At 36.7% G+C, this 18,642-nt stretch overlaps 1 protein-coding gene across 1 annotated transcript in view; it reads left to right on the top strand.

The window, feature by feature from the left end:
- LOC136030509 (uncharacterized) overlaps positions 1-18,642 on the top strand; it is a 54,709-nt gene that overhangs the window by 7,833 nt on the left and 28,234 nt on the right. The window contains exons 2-4 of the mRNA XM_065709529.1: positions 5,896-6,045; positions 8,166-8,300; positions 16,052-16,295. Coding sequence (XP_065565601.1) covers positions 5,896-6,045; positions 8,166-8,300; positions 16,052-16,295 — 529 coding nt within the window. The remainder of the gene's footprint in view (positions 1-5,895; positions 6,046-8,165; positions 8,301-16,051; positions 16,296-18,642) is intronic.

Here is an 18,642-nt window from a genome sequence, read left to right as displayed (position 1 = left end):
ATAATTAAAACGCAATTTGCATGTTAGTTTTTTTTGGCTAAATGGCTTTCTCATAGTTTTGATCGGGAGATTTTGAGAAAAAAGGAGTGGGGAGGAGGCCTAGTTGCCTTCCAATTCTTTGGTTACTTAAAAGGCAACTAGAACTTCTAATTGTTTACGAACATTTTTATTAGTAGAAAGTATACATAACTTACGAATTAACTTACGTAACGAACTTCTATATTTGTATATTTTTATTACATATATTAGGGGGTTTGTCCCCTCGTTAATACCTCGCTCTTTACATTAAAGCTTAAATTTTGTCCCAATTCTTTAAAAATAACCCCTGAGTCACAAAGACCGTAGAATAAATAGTTGAAATTACTAAAAATACTTTGGCGTAAAGAGCGAGGTATTTAGGAGGAGATGAACCCCACATATGCATAATAATTTCTGTTCGTTTTAAGTTTTAATGCTGCTCCTTACTTTCAGTTGAAAAACTTTTCCATATTTAATTTTTCATTTTTTCTTTTTTTAAATAGTGCTAGAATATTCTGCGCCCCTTTCATGGAAATTATCTTCTCCCATGGCGAATTCCTCCATGTAAAGATCCTCCCACGAAACCCCCTCCCCCAACCCCCCTTCTAACCAAAAAAATCTCCCTGAAAACGTCTGTGCACTTCCCAATAACAATTACTATACTTAAACACTGGTCAAATTTTGTAACTTGCAGTCCCTCTCCTTCGACTGTGGGGGAGTAAGTCGGCCCCAAAGACATTGTTATAAGGATTTTACACTATGCCAAACAAAATTGCTTATCTCATAATTTTGGTCCATCGACTTTAGGAAAACGTGAGCGTGGGAGGGGCCCTAGGGGCTAATTTTTTCAGTCACTTTAAAATGGCACTAGAACTTTTAGTCTCTGATAGAATGATCTCTCATGACATTCTAGCACCACTGGGCCGATGCGATCACCTCTGAAAAAAAAAACTAGAGCTAAGAGCTCACATGGCATTTGTGCCGAGGTCGGAAGAGCCAAGAGCTCACATAGTATGAGCTCTAGCAAAATTCTAAGAATCAATAGATTGATTTAAAAGGAAAACCAGAGGCTTAATGCCGGTCAAGATTTAAAATAAGAGCTCTGAGACACGAAGTCCTTCTAAATATCAAAATTCATTAAGATCCGATCACCCACTGTAACTTAAAAATACCTCATTTTTTTCTAATTTTTCCTCTCCCTTCCGCCCCCAGATGGTCGAATCGGGGAAAACAGCTTTATCAAGTCAACCTGTACAGGTCCCTGACACGCCTTCCCATTTTCATCGTCCTAGCAGGTCCAGAAGCACCGAACTACAACACTATAGGCGGGAACGCACTTTTGTTTTATTTGTCCAATTGCTCCGATCTTTTAGATTCAGACTGCCAGTTCCCTGTCTCTAGTAGCCGCTAGCATCGCTACCCCGCACTTTGTCCCAAATATAAATTGAGTTTTCATAACTGTATTGCATATCTAAGCTGTGGCGGGCGGTATTGTGGATGACATTGTTAAATGTTACAGGAGTTGATATTGAGCCCTGTTTTACTCCACGACGCGAAAAAATCGGCTGCTATAAATGTTTTTGACGCGGACCCATTGACCCATTGCCACAGAGAGGCACAAAGGAATAGCTTTAACCCGCTCCTCAAAAGTGGTAGAATAGCTTTTGAGTGTAGGACCGATTCAAACGCCTTATAGATATCTATTGCAAAACATATAGAGGCTTCTTCATTCTCTCATGCCTTTTCAAAATAGACCCAAAAACTGCACGTGCATTTCCGATACCAGGACCCACACGAAAACCATGATCACACCTTTTCGAGATTTTTCAAACAGTTTTGCAATAACCGATCAAACGTCTATCGGACGATAAAAATGACTAGATTGAGGGTCTTTACTCGTTTTGGGACACAAATCACAATGCCCTCGCACATTGCAGTCGGTATGAATTGCTGCGCGATACAAGTTTGGGATAGTAACGTCATGTCATGAACTAGTTTCGCAGTACCGTAAATTAAATGTACAGGCTGTCGTCAGAATCAGGAGCTTTACCTTTCTTAAGGAGACGTATCTGTATGAGAATTGACGATGGCGTGATAGAAACAAAATTCCGGCTATGATCTAGTGGAGAAAGTTCGTGAAAGAGAGTATGCCGAAAAGTCTTGTAAGTGATCGGGCGCTACCAGAGAACAACGAAGAGACCTGTCCTTCCCAAGAACTTACATTAATAGGGCTGAAATGTGAATAGGGCTAGGAATGTGAACTAAGCAAAGGAGTGGACTTTAATACTTTGCTCCACAGTAACTGTGGAGTTAAACCACAGTAACTCCACCAGTATTCGAATATCGAATATCTCGGACTATTCGAAGGACCATTTCGAATATCATGAAACGGAATAAATACCTGCCTTTCTTTGAAAATCGTGCAGAATTCCGGTACTCTTTTTTAGTCGATTTGAGGATCCTGAAAATTAAGCAAGACCTTGGACGACTACAAGCACCCATATTTTAAATGATACCTTGTGACGGTTCCTTGCAAGTTGTAGCTCCGGGTCATCGCTCCAGCTCATTTTCCATGTACCAATCCTCTCAGATTATACTGCAGGCGAGGTGAATACTTTAAGCGAATGACTAATCCCAGATAGTATTCTAGATCAAGATTATTGCCATTGAACGTTATAGAAAGAAGGTGAAAAGAATTTTAACCTCAAATGTCATAGAATTCAAAAACACTTTGATATAGTGGTATATCAATATTATCCCAATGCATGTTCTAAAACCGCTGAGGCTTTTGACTCATTTGTGGAATAAGCAAATTAATACAAAACTGTAAGTGTAAGTGGTTACTTGCCACTATATCATCAGAAACAGATACGTGGACACGCTGGAGTTTTAGGTTATTCGAAATGACAAAATCAAGATCGGACGTGAAACCAGAATGAAGAACATAAGACAAAGATTTGGACTCTGGAATCCAAAATATGTCGCTTAGCATTGAAGAGCAATCGTGCAAAAGCAACCCTGTAAAAGGTGCAGCAGTATATTTGAGGTCGAACATATGCAGCATATGTTTCTGCATATGTAGCAGTATTTTGAGTTGAAGTCACCACATATGACAAGTTATCTATTTAATGACTTAACATTATGCAATAATTTTGACAGGGACGCACAAGCTGACGCATATATCTGGTACCTATTTAAGCTTTGTCAGCAATCTTCTCCTAGAGCACCTTTTTCTGCTATTTCATATGATTTTCATTACTGGCATTATTCCAGACAGCTTTGGTTTTGGATTGGTCCATCCTATTCTCAGAAAAGGTAAACCAGCTGACCATCTCTGCTCCCGTCTACGAGCGTCTTACGGATTACTTGTTGCCAATAAGTACTACCACCCATCTACTACCCCCCATCTGCTTGCTCTGGTTCCCTTCTGGAAAATATTCACAGCTACCGAAAAGAAAGCCATTTGCAGCGCATTTTACAGATATGCTAAGTTTCTCCTGCGTCTCCCTTTGTGGCACAGTAATGGCGATATCTCCAGGAAATATAAGGTCACCAACCCTTCCATGGCCATAGAGAGAAGAATCTCCAAATTCAGTACCAATGTTTTAAGAGCCAACCTCCCCTGGACTAGTGTTGTTTTATAATATTTGTAGTGGAAGTGTATTTAAATTTTTGTGCTTTTCTTTCTTTTTCTTTTATATACTCCGTCTTTTCCGTTGTTGACGGGTAATAAATTAATAATAATAATATGACTGTGTAGGTGTAGCATTACGATAATTTGATGGCATACAAACACACACAAGAACAATACTACCCAAATCAACTGTATAGTATAGATCTCTAGATTCGGAACAACTGTATCTCGATAGTGATGGTCTTTGCTACATTTTTTTTTGTTTATCATACGGTTTGTGGTGACGAACTGTAGTAATTTTGATGCTAAAAGATACATAAAAAGAATCGGATTTTCACGCTGATTCTAAATATATAAGTTTCAATTAGTTTAGTCTTTGTCATCAAAAGTTACGAGCCTGAGAAAATTTGCCTTATTTTGGAAAACAGGGGTAAACATCCTTTAAAAGTCATAGAATCTTAACGAAAATCACACATTAGCATTCGGCGTATCAGAGAACCCTATAGCAAAAATTTCAAGCTCCTATCTAAAAAAATGTGGAATTTCGTATTTTTTTTTTTGCCAGAAGACAAATCACGGGTGCGTGTTTATTTGTTTGTTTATTTTTTTTTCTTTTCCCCAGGGGTCATCGTATCGACCAAGTGGTCCTAGAGTGTCGCAAGAGGGCTCATTCTTACGGAAATGAAAAGTTCTAGTACCTTTTTTAAGTGATCAAAAAAATTAGAGGGCATCTAGGCCCCCTCCCACGCTCATTTTTTTCCAAAAGTCAACAGATTAAAATTTTGAGATAGCCATTTTGTTCCGCATAGTCGAAAACTATAATAACTATGTCTTTGGAATGACTTACTCCTCCACAATCCCTGGGGGAGGGGCTGCAAGTTACAAACTTTGACCAGTGTTTACATATAGTAATGGTTATTGGGAACTGTACGGACGTTTTCAGGGGGATTATTTTTTTTTGGTTTCGGGGGTGGGGTTGATGGGAGGGGGCTATGTGGGAGGATATTTCCTTGGAGGAATATGTCATGGGGGAAGAAAAATTCAATGAAAAGGGCGCAGGATTTTCTAGCATTGCTATAAAAAAAACAATGAAAAAATAAACATGAAAACGATTTTTCAATTGAAAGTAAGGAACAGCATTGGAATTTAAAACGAACAGAGATTATTACGCATATGAGGGGTTCTAAAAATACTTCAGATTAAACGCGAGGTATTTAGGAGGAGATAAATACCTCGCTCTTTATGCTAAAGTATTTTTAGTAATTTCAACTATTTATTCTACGGCCTTATTGATTCAGGGGTCATTCTTAAAGAATTGGGACAAAACTTACGATTTAGTGTAAAGAGCGAGGTATTAACGAGAGTACAAACCCCCTCGTACACATAATAAAAATATAAGAATATAAAAGTTTGTTAAGTAAGTTAATTCTTAAGTTACGTATATTTTTTACTAATAAAAATGTTCGTTAAAAATTAAAATTTCTAGTAGCCTTTTTAAGTGACCGAAAAATTGGAGGGCAGCTAGGCCTCCTTCCCCACCCCTTAATTCTTAAAATCGTCTGATCAAAACTAAGAGAAAGCCATTTAGCCCAAAAAATTAATATACAAATTTCATTTTAATAATTTATATGCGGAGAGCCAAAATCAAACATCCATTAATTCAAAAACGTTCAGAAATTAAATTAAAAAAAACTAGTTTTTTAACTGAAAGTAAGGAGCGACATTAAAAATTAAAACGAACAGACCCTCGCTCTTTACGCTAAAGTTTGACTCTTTGCCACAATTCTACTTTTTAAAACAATTAAAAGCTCTAGCGTAAAGAGCGAGGTGTTGAGGAGGGGACAACCCATTTCATATACAGAGTAATTTCTGTTTGTTTTAAGTTTTAATGTCGCTCCTTTCTTTTAGTTAAAAAAACTAGTTTTTTTATATTTAATTATTGTCTTGAGCAGGTTGAAGCATTTGGAGTTACTGTTTCAGATTTGCTTAGCACAGTCCATAGTGACAGATAGTTTTTTGTCCGTTTGTATCCGGTTGTATCCGGTTGTATCTTCTATTGTTAAGAGGGGTAAGGACCACAGTGCTTGCTCTAATTATCGTTCTATTAATGTGTATTGTTTTGTTAGTAGACTATTTGAATATGTGCTGCAAATAAAAACAGGCAATAAAAATAAAATGGTAAATAAAAACGGGACTGATTTCAGAATCAAAATTTATCTAGATTCATTTTTTTTTATTTTCAGGAAAACGACATCTTTAACGACCAGTACCAATGTACCAAAGCGAAGGCGAACCTTTATCCGTTATTTTTAGATTCAGAAGGAAATGAAATAACAGACAGTAGTTTCACAGTACTGAGCACACCGAGAAAACTCCTGGATTGTAAATCTCTTGTGAGTACTGGGCTATATTAGTTTATATTCAAGTTATGTCTTTAATTGGTGAGTAGATGTGAGTACTGGGCTATTCAATTTGTGAGTACTTGTGAGTATTCACAAATGGCTATGGCTATTTTTACTTATACTCAATGTTGTCTTAAAATTATGACTACTTGTGACTCCTGGGCCATTTTAGTTTATATTCAATTTTGGCGTTTAATTTATGACTACTTTTAAGGACTGGGTTATTTTAGTTTATGTTCAATTTGGTCTTCAATTTGTGACTACTTGTGACTACAGGACTATTTTAGCTTCAATTCGACTTCGGCCCAGGATTTGTTAACATGGACAGAAGGAGGTGCATATTGGAGAGGTCTGGATGTACTTTCTTTTCTTTTAGAGACAACCTAAGTATCCTTGAATTTTAACACTTATGTGGTTTTGTTAATCTCTCTGGGAGTTCGGGGTGATCGTTTTGGAAGGGGAGAAAGGATAGGGTAACATACCCTTGACTTGGAGCCATAAAAGTGCGCCTGTTAGGGATCAAAACATTGTCAACAAGGGTTTATTCGAATTGTAGGTCTTAACATGCTTAATTCCTATCTTTAAGAAAGTCTGTCCCTTTTTCATTTTTCCTTTTCATAGTTTGCATTTGCAACTAAATTATTGAAGAAGAAACGAAAAAATTGAAAATGTAAAGTAGTCTTTGAGCAAGAGCAATCACACTACTTAATAAAAGGATTCATCTCCACAAGAATGTGGTTCTGACTTTTCGTTCACCTCTAAAACCGGTTTCCAGCAAAATTAAGACTCGATCTTGAACTGAATGGTTTTAATAGTGGATTAGTGTAAATAACAGCCATGAAGTTTTAAGCTAATCTCACTTGACACACTTTCTCATGGCGGGCCCGTATCCAGGTTTTTTTTGGGGGAGAGGGATTACGAAATGATTTTTGTTCGGGTTACATCAAAAGACCAAAAAACGCACAAACAATTTGTTTATATGCATTTTTGAATCTGGAAAAACATTCTGGGGGGTCAAACCCCCTGCTCCCCCTGGATACGGCCTTAACTTATAGCTTGACCAATATCTTTGTTTTCTTTGAATGTCAAAGTTCTTGAAATGGCACGATCGCAATTGTCAACATATGAAAATGTTAAAGAAATAAATTTGAGTTTATTTCGTTTTGAAATTTAGTTTAATTTGAATTTTAATTTGATTTGAATTTATAAATTGAATTTATTTTTCGATGAATGATTTTCTTCTGTAAAAGAATAGACTTAAGAGAGATGGGAGGGTGGCTTGGGGAGATGACTTTATGTAATATATACAATACAAATTAGGTGTACTGTTTATAAAAATTTACTATATACCGTCACATATATAGCATTTTTTTTACTAAGTGTTGACGTTGCTCCATACTCCTGTCTTTTTTCTTCGTCTAAATTGACACTTAAAATCTATGTGGGATAGCAATCACATTTTTTCCGTGTGCTGTTTAATAATCCCGAACAAAACGGGCAATTTTGCAAACAAAGTGAAGATGTTTTGTAGTGTTTTGCAATGTTAAAATTTATAGTTAAGACAGAGCTTAAAATAGAAAAAAAACAACCTCTTCTTTTTAAAGAATCATTTGTAGTTCTCTGTTAAACGAAACACATTCAAGAATTACGTAGTGTAATATTCGGCAACAACCGGTTTGCCTGTCTGGAGTTGGTTATGATTAGCTTATTCTGAGTGACAAAAACTACGATTTAGCTATACTTTAACTAAATGCTTAATATATAGGGGTGGGTAAGGGTTAGGTTAGCTTAGGTTATGTTAGGTTTCCGTTATTTTGGTTCAAAAGTATTATCTTTTCATCATGTTTAATCACTAGAATTAACGTAACTTCACTTCTTGGGTGAAGTTCGGACCTTAAGAGTCTAGTGCCACATCCTTTACCTTTTTGTCACTTCTTGGGTGGGTTTCCAATAACCGACAAGTACTGGAATCATTTTAGATTTTACTACAAAGTCTCGCTTTTTCGGTAAACATGTAATCTTTATTAGCTAAAGGTTTGGTGCAGAATCTAAGGAACTTGCCCTTTTTTACGATATAAAAAAACAATTCTATCCTCATTCATGTCTTCTAGGAAATAGTGGACTACGATCTCTTTGAACAACCTAGCTTTGGTATTATTCCTGGAGGAAAACTTTCAGTTTTTCCTTATGAAGTCCACAGCACTTACTGCGTAGAAGCCCTCGTAAGCAAAAATCAAACATATATGGTAAGATGCTTTTATTTTAAGAACCATGGTCAGGTTTATAATAAAAAGTAGAACAAAGATACTAATCACGCAAAGTAACAAGGACATCAAAATCAAAACATCCTTTTTCGTTCTCTGAACACATCTTATGTATACTGCTCATACATTAAATTGGGCATTTTCTAAGATCTTCTTTGGGTTTTTACATAATTGTGATTTTTTAAACGTTTGTAATTCATTAGTAGTGACAGCATAATTACTTTTATGAGAGCCCTGTCCCTGGATTCCATGAGAGAACTAGCCCCTGAATTCCATGAGAGCCCTATTCCGTTATTCCATGACAGCCAGCAGGTGTTTGTTACGTCATAGGGAATGTTTCCGAAGAGACACAGGTGTTAATTACGTTATTGGAATTGAGGGCCACGCAACCTTGCGTGACTTAATGGATTTATTGAAAATGACGTAATATCGCGTGACATGCTAGAATTCAGGGGCCCGCCGGGAACCCCGGTTGTAACTGAGTACAGTGCACACATGGGTGCTACGTAGTGACGGGGGCACGCGTGGAATGTGACAAAATCTTACACATTGGTGTTACGTATTGGCGGTGCACACGTGGGTGTCACTTAATGACAGCGCACACGTAAGGTGTCACGTAAATGCAGCGTACATGTAGGGTGTTAAGCAATGTCGGTGCACACGTGGGTGTTACGTACTGGAAGCATACACGTGAGATATCACGTAATTGAATTGCACACGTGAGATGTTACGTAATGACAACGCACACGTGGTGCGTTACGTAATGACGGTTCAAACATCGGTGTTACATAATGCTTTAAGATATTTTTTCTTGGGAATACGTTTGTCTTTCTATGTTTTTTTCTTCTTTCAAGGCATTTTTTTTTCATTTTGATATTTCGTTTTTATTTCCTTGCGTTTTTCTCAAGGAACCTTTATATTTTAATGATTTATGTCCCCATTACAATTCGAAAGTGTATATCCATCCAATGAAATGAAGCGTTAACCAGGTGAACTATGAAAACCTTTCTAATATTTCTATTCGGCTAATACATTATACAAATTGGCATATTGCACGTAAGGAGAAATCCCTGTTCGTAAGGTGGAAACAGGCAAATGAATTGCCTGTTTCCTATGACTGCAATAATTAACACGCAGAGGGGGAAATCGATTACTTGAATTATATTGGAAGTGCACCTGGTTTTTAAGCAATGGTTTAGAAGGGTATTATAAACCAAGATTTAGTGATTTCTCACTTCTTGGCGATATGTACTTAGCATTTAGGGGGTCCTTCCTAGCGAATATTTAGAGCTGTTTTCTTAGAATATCAAATTAACCTACTCAAAACATAGGAAAATATTCCTTCTTAGAGAACGTTTAGAGATGTTTTTTTAGAGAATGATCTAAGTTTACTTAAAACTTAGGAAAATGGGGGCACAAGACATGTGACTTAATTCTATGTTCTGTTCTTTTGTCTTGGTATTATTTTCTTTTAATTCCCAGTCTGTGGCAACAATGCCTAGCTTGTGGTACCATCTTGCAGGCATTATCGCATTTATGGCATTTTTGGGGCATTTCCTACAAAAATATTTGTTTACAATAGAATCGAACATTTAAACTTAATGTAAAACCTCCATTAGTGTTTTTTCTGATGCCTCCTAGCCAGCGTAGCACCATATACCCCCCCCCCCCGAAGACACCCTCTTGGGGCATATTATCACATGTAAGTCTTTTTCAGCTTTTTTAATTAAAAATATACTTATAAACTAAAAAATGACCATTGTTTTTATTCGAACAGCGCAAAAATGCCATTTCATTGCTAGAAGGCGATATTCCATGGTGATTCCCAGCCTCAGACTCTGAATTGCTGACATATGGCATCCTATGGCTGGCATTGTCACATAAATAGCATTTCCGGGTAGCATTTTCCTGCAAAAATATTACTTTGCACTATAATCGATCGTTTAATTTAATGAAAAAACATTCGGAAGAAGAAAATTTCGGAAGAAAAGCGTTTCTTCCAATGACTCCTAGTGATTGAGGCCAGTGTGACAAAATATACCAACACCGATGACACAGTCAAGGGCGAATATTATCACACCTAAGGGTGTTTCATCCTTTTTCTCTAAAAAATAAATTTATAAACATAAAATACCATTGTTTTTATTTGAACAGCAGAAATCTGCCATTTCATTGTTAAATTGCGATGTTGTATGACAATTCTCAGCCTGTGAAACCCAATAGCTGACCCAACCGCTACTGAGGAATTCCAGTGGGGCCCCCTAACATTCATTGCCACCGGAGACTTAGAAACGAGTTCCAATTTGACCTTAGCCAGCTATTCCAGCAGGGGTTCCCTAACATCCAATTCAAACGGGGCCCCTTAGCAACCAATTTCAGTGGAGACATTTGCAATTAGAGATAAACTTAAACCAAATTAAGAGTTTTTCTGAAAAGTTTTAATCCAAATTCTACGTTTCTTTGAGCCAAGGCAAAGCATTTTCACGCCACCGTGACAAAATGTGGCTAGCCCACCCTAGAAAGCAATTCCAGAGGGGTGAGGGTTGTTATTAGAGATAAATTTTTGAGATTTTAAATTTTTGAGAGGTCTTAGTGAAAATAACTCATTTCTTTGACTGGATGTTATATTTTAGTCCTCTACTGCTGAAAAATCATTTTAATATCTCCTGTCTTAACTTTAAAGAACGATTTTGGTGATGGAACCTGTTGCGTGCTAATTTTTTAGTTTGTGGAACTTGTTGCTTGCTCAGTTTTGGTTATAGAACTAATTGTATGTTGATTTTGTCTTCGTTAAACTTATACACTGATGTTTCTCTTTTGAAACGAATTGTGTCCATGGAACTTGTTGCGTGCTGATTTTTTCATCGAACTTGTTGATATTTGTTTGTGAAAGATGTTGCATGTGGATTTTTTCTCTTTTTGATACATGTATATTGATTTTCATTCTCGAAAACCTGATTTTGTTTCATGGAACTTGTTGCGTGCTGATTTTTGTTCATGGAATTTGTTGTCGCTGATTTCTGTTCGTGAAACTTGTTGCGTGTTGATTTACTCTTCATGAAACTTGTATATTGATTTTTCTCTTTGTGAAGTTTATTTCATTCATTGAACTTGTTGAGTGATGATTTTTGTTCTTGGAACTTATTTCTGATTTTTGTTCGTGAAAGCCGTTGCAATGTTGATTTTCTCTACGTGAACCTTGTACATTGATTTTTATACTCGTGAAACGGATTTTCTCGTGAAACTTTTTGCATACTGATTCTTGTGGTTGAAACTGTTGCATGTTGATTTTTCTCTTCGTGAAACTTACATTGATTTTTATCTTTGTGAAGCTGATTTTGTTCATGGAACTTGTAATTTGATGATTTATGTTTGTGGAACTTGTTGTGGGCTTATTTATGTTCGTGGAACCTTTTGCTTGCTTATTTTTGTTCTTGGAGCTTGTTGCGTGCTGATTTTCGTTCGTAAAACTTTTTGCATGTTTATTTTTCTTCCCATGAAACTGATTTTGTTCGTGGAACTTGTTGCGTGCTCAATTTTGTTTATGGAACTTGTTGCATGTTGATTTTTCTATTCGAAAAACTTTTACATTGTTTTGTCCTATCTCATGAATCTGATTTTTTCATAGAAGTTAATATGCGATGATTTTTGTTCGTGGTCTTTATTGCGTGTCCGTTCTTCTGTCCGTGAAACTTTGCATTGATTTGGTTTGTGGAACTTGTTGTGTTCTGATTCCTGTTTGTGAAACTTTTTGCATATTTATTCTTTCTGTTCGTGAAACTTGTAAAATGATTTTTCTACTCGTGAAACTCGTTTTGTTAATGGAACTTGTTGCGTCCTTATTTTTGTTCGTGGTACTTGTTGTTTGCTAATTTTTTCTCTTTGTGAAGTTTTTACGCCTTTTTCTATCTCATGAAACTGATTTTGTTCATGGAAGTAGTTACGCGAAGATTTCTGTTCATGAAAGTTGTTGCGTACTGTGTTTTGTTTGTGAAACTTATCACATGTTGTTTTTCTCTTCGTAAAGCATTACATTGATTTTTCTTCTCGAGAAACCGATATTATTCATGGAATGTTTTGCGTGCTGAAGTTTATTCGTGGAACTTGTTGTGTGCTGATTCCTGTTCTTGAACTTGCTGAATGTTATTTTTTTCTTCGTGAAATTTATAAATTGATATTTCTCCTCATGAAGTTGATCTTGTTTATGGAACTTTTTGCGTGCTGATTTTCTTTCGTGGAACTTGCTACTCGTTGATTTTTTTTGTCTTTGAAACTTGTTCGCGTTGAATTTTCACTTCGTGAAACTCATACATTAATTTTTATCCTCGTGAAACTGATTTTGTTCTTGGAACTTGTTGTGGGCCGGTTTTTTTCGTGAATCTTGTTGCATGTTGATTTTTACTCTTCTTGAAACTTGTATATTGATTTTTCTTCTTATGAAATTGATTTTGCTCATAGAACTTGTTGCTTGCTCATTTTTGCCTGTGGAACTGGTTGCTTGCTGATTTTTGTCCATGAAACTTGTTGCATGTCGATTTTTCTATTCGTAAAACTTGTGCATTGATTCTCTCCACGTGAAACTGATTTGGTTCATGGAACTTGCTTTGTGCATATTTTTGTTCATGGGTGAAACTTTTTGCGTGTTCTCTTTTCTATTCTTGAAACTTGTACATTGATTTTTCTCTTCGTGAAACTGATTTTATTCATGGAATTGTTGCAAGCTGAGTTTTCGCTGTCGTGGAACTGGTAGTTTCCTGTTTTTGTTCGTGAAACTTGTTACATGTTGATTTTTCTCTTCGTGAAACTTCTATATTTGTTTTCTCATCTTGAAACTTATTTTGTTCTTGGAACTTGTTGCATGTTGATTGCATGTTGAACTTTTTACATGCTGATTTTTGTTCATGAAAATTATTGCATGTTGATTTTTCTCTTCGTGAAACTTATAAATTGATTTTTCTCCTCTTGAAATTGGTATTGTTCATGGACTTTACACCGTGCTGTTTGTTGTTCATGAGACTTGGTACATATTGATTTTGCTCTTTGTGAAATACTTTCTTGAATTTTTCTCCTTGTGAAACTTTCCATGAAGAAAATCAGATTCTCGAGGAAAAAATGTACAAGTTTAACGAAGAAAAAAATCAACATGTAACACGTTTTTTACGAACAAAAATCAACTCGCAACAAGTTCCGCGAACAAAAATCATCATACAGCAAGTTTCATGAACAAAGACAGTTTCACAAGGAGAAAGATCAATGTACAAGTTTCACGAAGAGAAAAATCAACTTGCAACAAGTTTCACGAGCAAAAATCATCCATGAAGCAAAAAGTTCCATGAACAAAATAAGTTTCGAAAGGAGAAAAAAAAAATCAATGTACAAGCTTCACTAAGAGAAAAATTAACATGCCATAAGTTTCATGAGTAAAAATGAATACGCAACAAGTTCGACCAACAAAAATTAGCACGCAACAAGTCCCATGAACAAAATAAGTTCCTTGATTGGAAAAATCAATGTACATGTTTCACGAAGAGAAAAATTTAAATGCATAATCCACCTCGTTAACACTATTCCATTGGAAGGAAATGCCCTTTTGAATCCTAATGGGGACATAAATCAGTAGAATATCAAGGTTCACGGAGAAAAACGCATAGAACGAAAAATGAGATCTCAAAATTAAAAAAACGCCTTGAAAGAAAAAAATACATTGAAAGAAAAGAAAAACGCATCGAGACAAGAAGAAAAAACGCTTTGAAGGAATAAAAAATCCTGAAGAAAAAACTCTTAAAGTATTATGTAACACCTATGCGTGTACTGTAATTACGCAACACCCCACGTGTATGCTGTCATACGTATCATCTCACGTGTGCACCGCCTTTACGTAACACCTACATATACCTCGTTATGTTATACTTACGTGTAAGGCTACGTCACATCCCACGTGTGCAATGTCATTTCGTAGCATCCCATGTGTGCTCTGTCATTAATTGACATTTTATGTGTACACCACCATTGCTTAACACCCACGTTTGAACCGTCATTACATAACATCCTACGTATGTACTGCCATTAACTGACGTCTCACGTTTGCGCCACCATTACGTAATACCCCCATGTGCATCGCCATTACGTAACACCCACGTTTGAGGTTTCGTCATCTCCCACGGATGCCTCCATGTTTACTGAACACCCAAGTGCGTACCGTGCTCAATTACAAGCGGGGGTCTTCAGGGGCCACTGAAGTATAGCTTGTCATGCGGGATTACGTCACCCTCAAGGAATCCATCAAGTCACTCAAGATTGCGTGTGTATGTCAACTCCAATTACGTAATTAACACGTACGTCTGTTAGAAAGAATTCCCTATGACATAACAAACACATGCTGGCTGTCATGGAATGATGGAATAGGTATCTCATGGAATCTAGGGATAGGGCTCTCATAAAAGTAATCATACTGTCACTACTTACATTTCATTGGTGTTGCCACGTTAAATCCAGGAAATAAATAAGCATAAGTGATTAATTAAATTTGAATACTCCTTTCGACCGTAAATATTTGAATATTGTCAATCTTTTGACTACAAAGAAAAAGCTATTTTCTGGCGCCGTATGTTTTTAACTGTTCGTTTTTTTCTACTGGTTTTTACCACATGTTTCTATTTGTTTAATTTGATTCTCACTACTGCCGAAGATTACATGTTTCATAAAAAAAGAAGCTTGCGACGGTGGAGTATTGCATTCACTATATAGCCCGAATATGGAATGAAATTCGCAATGGAAAGCCTCGTCTAGTGTATCAAATTGCCCTTTGGGTTTTCCTGCCCAACGGCAAAAATATATTCTACTTCTATTTCATTCTATTTGTATTAGCCAAAAGGGTTAGTTTTTGGCTAGCAAAAGGCTAGCTTTTGGGCCTATGTTATTCGAGGCGAAGTTTAAAATATTGGTTTTGCCAATCCTTTGACGTGGAGTGGGGGTTTGCACTTTGGCTATGCAAGCTTAGCCACCGTGAGACTGGGGAGCTTATGGTTAAGCAGGTGTCTACATAGTAACTGCGCTTTTCCGAACTTTTTTTCCGATTCAGTGTCTTTTTTTTCATTCTTTGTCCAGTTGCTATGCACATTTTAGTCTAGTTTATCGTGCTTTGGTCCACTAATGCATCTTTAATCCAAAGGAAATATATACTTCACATCTCTACTTCTTCCAGTAAAAAAAAAAAAAAAAAAAAAAAAAACCGACAGCAAAGTTGGACCCATGACCTTGACCTTGAGATTAAGAGTCTGATGATCTACTGACTCAGCTAGCTTTTTTGTCGGTTTTACACCTTTATTATATTTATGTGGTAAAATAAAACAGTTTCCAATAGAAATGTTTTCTCTGAAATATTGATAGACATAGCAATAGACATATGAGAGGTATAGGAAAAAAAACAGGGACTGTTCCTGAAAAATTAGAAAAAGATTGAGTGTTTTTAGCCCCCCTCCCGCTTTAAAAATCATGGCCCTAAGTCCCTCTTATAGTAAAATCTTCCCTTTCTCTCTCTTCCTTTCTTCCTCATTCTTTCTATTACTATTCATATCTCTTTCGCTTGTTCTGAAATTTTTCAGGCTAGCAAGGTGGGAGGGGGCTGAGGATAGTTATACAGTCTCTACAACCTCTGATTAAAGCTATACAAAAGAAATACAGATATCCATGAAGCTAATACACTAGAATTAATTTTCTGCTTTTCTCACAAGGTTGGACTTATTTGTGGAGCTGATGTCCACGATGAAATAGAAGTAACACTTTTTCCCTGGTTTTACATGATAGCTCTTCCTTTCGTATTGGCAACTCTGGTTGTTCATCTTCTTTTGCCTGAACTACAAAATCTACAAGGACAGATTGTTATGAGTCACGTAACTTCACTCTTCTTACTGTTCCTTTTGTTGACGTTAAATAGATTTTTCAGTCCATGGACTCCAGACCTTTGTGTGACTATAGGTATATTTTTGTTGCTTCGTTTTTTCCTCTTATTTGATTCCCCCCGTCCTCCAAAGATATTACCTTATGCATTATTGAATTCTCATAAAATAAATATTCAATCAAGTTTTACATAACTCAACTAAGCAGTGACATCTAATATTTTTATCGGTCCTTATTTTACAAAATTCAAACTTTAGCGTAAAGAGCGAGGTATTGACGAGGGGGCGAACTTTATCATATACGTAATATGAGGAGGTTCGTCCCTTCATCAATACCTCGCTCTTTACACTAAAGTTTGAATTTTGTTCCAATTCTTTAAGAATGGAACATGAATCATAAATGCCGTTTAAGTGGAATAAATAGCTCTTTTGGAATTGCTAAAAATACTTTAGCGCGAACAGCAAAGTATTGACGAGGGGACGAGCCCTCTCATAAACGTAATAATTTCTGTTCGTTTTAAGTTTCAATGTTACTCCTTACTTTCAGTTGAAAAAAAGTTTTTTTTATATTACTGATAAAGATTTAGCTCTCTGATACGCTTAATGTGATGATGTAGCTTTCATTAAGATTCTAGGACTTTTAGGAGGTGTTTCCCCCTTTTTTGAAAATAAGGCTGTTTGAGACCCCTCCAAAGTTAATACGACCATCCCTTCTACAGAACCTATATTCTAATAGTTGGCAATTTACACAAATGACAATCCTTGCCCTGAGGACAGGGGGGATTTCTCAACACCTAAGTTATAGTAATTTGAATTTTGTACTTTGTGGAACAAAGTGGATCTTTCAAAATTTAGATTACATGCATTTGGAGAAAAAAGGCACAAGGGGGGGGACTAGTTACTCTTTGATCACTTTTAATTATTAAGAACTGACAACTTACATAAGTTACAATCTATGTCCCGGGTGCTATGGGGGATTTCTCAACCCCTAGCTTACAGTAGTTTGAGCTTGGACTGTCTTGAACAAAATTGTTATCTCAAAATTTTATCGGATGTATTTGGGGAAAAAAGCGTGGGGGGGAATAGATACGCTCCGATCACTTTTGATGACTCTTAAAAAGGTTACTAGAACCTTCAATTTCCAGTTAAACGAGCCATCTCTGAAGTTTATGCGACCACTCCTTTACATATAACCTTATATGCTCTCGGAGCGTAGCTTGCAACACTTGTCCCCGCGCTTTGGGTGGACGTGTCCACCCCGGAATTTCTGTAATTTGATTTTTAAACTATTTTCAACAAAATGGCTATCTCCAAATTTATTTCGAACGTATTTGGGGAGAAAGAGGCTAAGAGGGGTAGTGGCGCTAGGATATATTTTGACATACGCCTCTGGGGCATAACTTAAAATACATGCTCCCAGGCTCTGGGGGATTGTGTCGACTCCGAAGTTTTTTATCTGATGTTTGAACTATTTTGAAAAAGTAGGCACCTCAAGATTTGTATCGGATTGTTTTGAGGAAAAAGGGCTAGTGGGGGGGGGGGGCTAGTTGGCTTCAGATCTCTTTTGAATATTAAAAAGTGAACTAGAGCTTTCAGTTTTCAATCAAATTAGGCCTTTTGAAGTTTACGTAAGAATCCCTTCCATAAGAACCATATATGCCCCCAGAGCATAACATACAACGACTGCCCCTGGGTCCTACGGGGTCGCATCGGTACCTTAGTTTTTTTTATCTGACTTTTGAATTATTTCCCAACAAAAAGGCTATCTCAAAATTTTGATAAATGGTGTATTTTGGGAAAGAGAGGCGTGGAGGGGCTAGTTGCCCTCGGATCTCCTTTGACTTTTAAAAAGTGAACTAGAACTTTCGGTTTCCAATCAAATGAGCACTCTCTGAAGTTTAAGCGAGCATCTCTAGTATAAGAACCATATATGCCCCATGGACAAAACTTAAAATTCCTGCCCCCAGGCCCTTGGGGGTTTTGTCGAAACCGGAGTTTTTCTTATCCGACCTTTGAACTATTTTAAAAAAAGGCTTTCTCAGAATTTGTGTTTGATGGGATCAGGGAAAAAAGGACGTGGCCGGAATAGTTGCCCTCTGATCTCTTTTGACTCTTAAAAAGTGAACTAGAGCTAGCTTTGAATTTCCATTCAAATGAGCCCCCTCTGAAATTTACATGAGTATTCCTTCAATAAGAAGCATATACGCCCCCAGGGCATAACTTACAATACCCTCAGCCGTGGGGCTGTATCGAACCGGAATTGTTCTTACCTGACCTTTGAACTATTTTTAACAAAATAGCTTAAAATTTTTGTTGGATGGGTTTGGGAAAAAAGGGCATGGGGGAGGATAGTTTCCAACAGATTTCTTTTGAATCTTAAAAAGTAAACTAGAACTTTAACTTTTTGTCAAATGAGCCCTCTCTAA

This window comes from Artemia franciscana, chromosome 8 (assembly GCF_032884065.1).
Source record: "Artemia franciscana chromosome 8, ASM3288406v1, whole genome shotgun sequence".
NCBI lineage: Eukaryota > Metazoa > Arthropoda > Branchiopoda > Anostraca > Artemiidae > Artemia > Artemia franciscana.
This window is presented reverse-complemented; position numbering and strand designations above follow the sequence as displayed.